The sequence below is a fragment of the Fulmarus glacialis genome, unplaced genomic scaffold (assembly GCF_000690835.1).
Source record: "Fulmarus glacialis isolate BGI_N327 unplaced genomic scaffold, ASM69083v1 scaffold15463, whole genome shotgun sequence".
In the NCBI taxonomy this organism is placed as follows: Eukaryota; Metazoa; Chordata; class Aves; order Procellariiformes; family Procellariidae; genus Fulmarus; species Fulmarus glacialis.
This window is the reverse complement of record NW_009204998.1, coordinates 43,058-47,495: the sequence shown is the minus strand read 5'-3', so window position 1 is coordinate 47,495 and position 4,438 is coordinate 43,058. Positions and strand designations below refer to the sequence as shown.

General features: G+C 39.0%; 1 protein-coding gene across 1 annotated transcript; it reads left to right on the top strand.

The window, feature by feature from the left end:
* Positions 1–1,051: 1,051 nt before the first annotated feature.
* LOC104074918 (insulin-like growth factor 1 receptor) lies at positions 1,052–1,597 on the top strand (the record flags this gene model as incomplete). Its single annotated transcript, XM_009575220.1, has 1 exon — positions 1,052–1,597. A coding segment is annotated over one exon (546 nt), but the record flags the coding sequence as incomplete, so codon positions are not given.
* Positions 1,598–4,438: the final 2,841 nt, after the last annotated feature.

Below are 4,438 nucleotides of genomic sequence, written 5' to 3'. Positions count from 1 at the left end.
TTACTGTCTGTTCCGGGGAATCTTTTTTCCATGTTTTCCACAGAAGACCAACTCTGAAGGTTTCCAAGAGCAACAGCTCTCTACACTCCGTGGTTTTGTTTTACATCAAAGTGCATTTTATGTGTCTACTTATTACATTATTAGTACACTTTTTTCCAGCCCCTTTAAAATTTGTATTGTGATATGTGTCTAATATGGAAAGATCTAATATGTAGATTTATTAGGGAATAATCCTTTTGGTCATTGTTTTCTTAGAGAGTGCATTGAGTTCAGTCTGCTGTTTTCAAGGGAAATTCCTCACTGTGATGCTGTGTGTTCATGTAAATAAATTTATCCTGTCTTTCTTAGAACTTAAGAAACTTTTTTGTATCTTGGTGCCAAAATCAGTGAAACTTGTTTCACTGAAACATGCAAACAGGAATTCAGTGCATTAGCTACGAGTCCAAGCACTTTTTCTTCCCTGCCACAGTGCAGGAAGTGCTGAGCAGCTTCCCATGGATTTTGTGTTGTTGCTGATCTATTGCAAGACTAGCATTCATGAATTGGGGCTAGTTTGGCTTGTGACCCTGGGAAGAAAGAGCGATTTGAGAAATAAGTTGTAATTTTCTGGAAAGTGTTCCCCTTTATGTATCTTAAGGGGGGTGATGGGGTAAATCAGTTTTGGAGTCATGTGCCTGAACCCCTGGTCTGGTCACACGTGTCATGATGTAATTTGAAGCAGGGTGTGCAAATGCATTGGATTTATCTTTATGTTCCTCATTTTCAACATCTCTTTTCAACAGCAATGATAAAACAACATTTCTCTGTCTGCTGAAGAATATAGATAGCTTGCATCTCTGTGCTGGTCCTGGTAGTGTTTATAGTGAAAGGTTAAATGAGATGAATATTCAATATAGATGTAAACCAAGTACTCATTTCCTATTTTAACATTGCAACCTAATTAAGAAGTTAAAAATTTTATGGCCATCAGAATATCGTACTTGCATTTCAATTTCAAAAGGCTTAAAAATGCCTTATTTACTAACTTTCCTTTCTCCTTTTACATTTTCAGTTTGCGGGCCAAATGTTGACATTCGCAATGATATCCATGAGCTGAAACGCCTGGAGAACTGTACGGTAATTGAGGGTTTCCTTCAAATTCTGCTCATCTCTAAAGCAGAGGATTACCGCAACTTCCGCTTCCCAAAGCTCACTGTCATAACTGACTATTTGCTGCTGTTTCGTGTGGCAGGCTTGGAAAGCCTCAGTGATCTCTTCCCCAACCTCACAGTCATTCGTGGGAGGAACCTATTCTACAACTATGCCTTGGTTATCTTTGAAATGACAAATCTTAAAGAGATTGGGCTTCACAACTTGAGGAACATAACCCGTGGGGCCATACGGATTGAGAAGAACTCTGACCTGTGTTACCTCTCCACGGTGGACTGGTCTCTCATCCTAGATGCAGTGTCCAATAACTACATCGTTGGGAATAAACCTCCAAAGGAATGTGGGGACTTGTGTCCAGGAACAATGGAAGAGAAGCCATTGTGCGAGAAGACATCTATTAACAATGAGTACAACTACCGCTGCTGGACCACCAACCACTGCCAGAAAAGTAAGATTTGAGTAGATTGTGTGGTTTTGTTATCCCTTTCTGAAGTAAAATAATTTTACGGTTTGCTTTAAGCTTTTTAGCAACTTAAACTTTTATTCTAGTCGTGTGTATTCCACATAACGAGTTATCCAGTTAAAACACAAATAGATTCCTCCCCAGCCAATAAAGGATCATCTCACTTGCTTTAAAAAAAAACAAAAACAAAAACCAACCAACCAAACCAAAAAAACCCCCAAAAAACCCCCAAAAAAACCCACCACCACCAACAGGACAAAACAAAAACCCAACAACAAAAACCCGCAAACTTTCTGGGTTACTTCTCCATGGAAAAGATGCAAAGTAAGTGTAGAATTAAAGCCGTTATAGCAAAGCTGGAACCAGTTTTACCTTCCTTGAGGAGTTTGGCAGGAAGTGGCTGTTGAATGCCATCTCCTTCTCCTTGCCGAAGTGATGTTATGTGTGTGCCGGCGTCATTGCTGTACTGAAGCTGTTAACTGGACTTTGACTTTGTTCTTTGCCTCCCTTGGCATGCATCTTCAGAAATCCCTGTAATGTTAAATTCTGTACGTAAGAACTTTTTTTGCTGAAATCAGTTTTTACAGTACAGTCTGTAGTGTCAGAGAGTTAATAGTTATCTTGACTCTCGGTGAAATTATCGTTGCCTGTTTTGTTCTTATCTGGCATGTTGGGGTTTATGTCTTTCTGATAGCAAGTATTAGCAAAAACAAAACCTGATCTCTTCTCACTTTTTAAAAATAGAGTAAACAAATACATAGTTTACTCAAATAGCATGATTACATGGCAGGCTTTTTGAGTTCATCCTGTAACTTTACGAAAGCTGAGCCCTGCAGTATCAGTAGGGCTTAATTACAAGCAGTCGTCACAGGGAGGAACAGTTCCTAAATTGCACTTTCAGTCTTGACCAAAGCTGCTATAATGATAGGAAACACCACAGTGTGAGAGAAAACAGGGCTATATTCAGGTTACCTTCATTTGGGGACGCTGTTTTTTCTAAAGTGCTTCATCAGTTGCTTGTGAAGTCCTCATGTTCAGTTAGAACTGAAATTGAAGTACCTTGTAGGGTACTTTCAGTCAACACATGCCAAAAATATCTCTGAAAAAAGGGATTTGTAGGGCTATGCTTTTATTGATAATTCTTACAGGAAATAAAGTTTGTTTTTAAATGAAGAAAAGAAAACCCCTCAGCTTGTTACTGGGAGACTTTGATGATTTGTCCAAGGTGAGGGAAGTGTGCTGCATTGCTTTCTTACCATGTGTTGCTGTGAGTCGTTAGGCTTCTGCAGGCCAAATTTATGTCTTCATTAAAAGAGTGTAACTCCGTTGCCTACAGAGAGTGACCTAAGTGATTCCTGTGCAACCTTATTGCCTTTAGTGGTTTGAATGGATGTAAGTAACTAGAGTGTATTTAATGAGATATAACAACCTACTTGCTTTCTGTTATGTGCTCCGGCTATTTGGAGTAGACAAAAGTAATGTGCAATAAAAGCTTGTTGACTTCTAGGGGAATGTTAAAATAATTTGGATCCCAAATGCACAAGAGAAGAGATCTGTTTAAGTAAAATGAGGTCATAGTTCAACTGTGATGGCAGCACTTTTAAGGCAAGGGTGTAGATAATGTTCTTCTTTTCCTATATGCTTTCATCTTCCTTTCGTGGGAAATTGCGAAGAAGAAAGCAAGTATTGGAAAAGAGCCTTGAAAGGCTTGTTAAGAGCATTACACTGTGGAAAAACAAGGTAGGTTTAGAGTATCTTAGGATGCAGAGCCTATAAAGAAATGGTCAAGTTCTAATCAATAAAAAGAGTGAGAAAGTTGGACCTGCTTAATCGGTTTGTCGTGATAAGCCACTGACTTTGAGGAAGAAGACTTTAAATCTGCAAGCCATTCATCTGGGAAAAAAAAAAAAACACCACCAACCCAAAAGTACTCCCATTCTGAAGAAAAACAATGGAGGTATAAATGTGCAGTTGTTCAAAAGAAAGCTTTTTGTCTATCCTGCTAGATTGCTTGGACGGTTTGGCAATGAACTCCTGATCTGGAGAGGACTCTTGCAGTATAAAATTACACAAGACATGAAAAAGAATAGAAGCAAGGACTTTTAAGTTACTGAGTGTTTCAATCTGCATTTTCCTACCAGTAGAGATATGAGACCCATGTTATCTTCCAGGGAATATTTTTCTAGTGTAGTATCTAATTTAACCCTGACATTCTCCTTGTGCGTCACAGTAATGATTATTAAACTGAAAATGTTGTCTGTCGCTCAGGGTTCCTTCATGCCTTTTTATTTTCCTTCACTCTGGATCTGTGGAGGAGTGTATATTAAATCTCTTTTGTCCTTGTTTAGGTTTTATGCTGAAAGATCTGAAGTTGGTGGGTAAATGTTGTGTGGGAACACTTAGTACTTTAAGTAGCCTGGTTTCTGTTTAGTTTTGCTGTTGAGTGGAAGTTGTTTTTTTCCTTCTTTTCCTTGCTCACAAACAAAGGAAGAACCCCGTGCTTCCCTCAGTATAACTTGTGCAGTAACAATGTTGAGGGTGGAGGGAGGAGAGAGGGAAGGATATGCTGTATTTGACTTAAAATAATCCATTGGCATGTCTATAGTAGAACAAGCTACAAAGAAGCTGTAACTTTAAATTTTTTTTTTTATTTTTTAAGGTTCAGCGTAAAGCGTCAGCAGCTTCTCTGCCAGTTTTGTTGCCCTGGTTTCTGTGTAGTATACATTCCTTTACCTTCGAGTGCCCCAAGGCAGCAGACTTACTAGTTTGCTCGCTTTGGAGCTGCGGCATGCTGTGTTGGGTTTGGCATGCTATCATCTCTGTGAC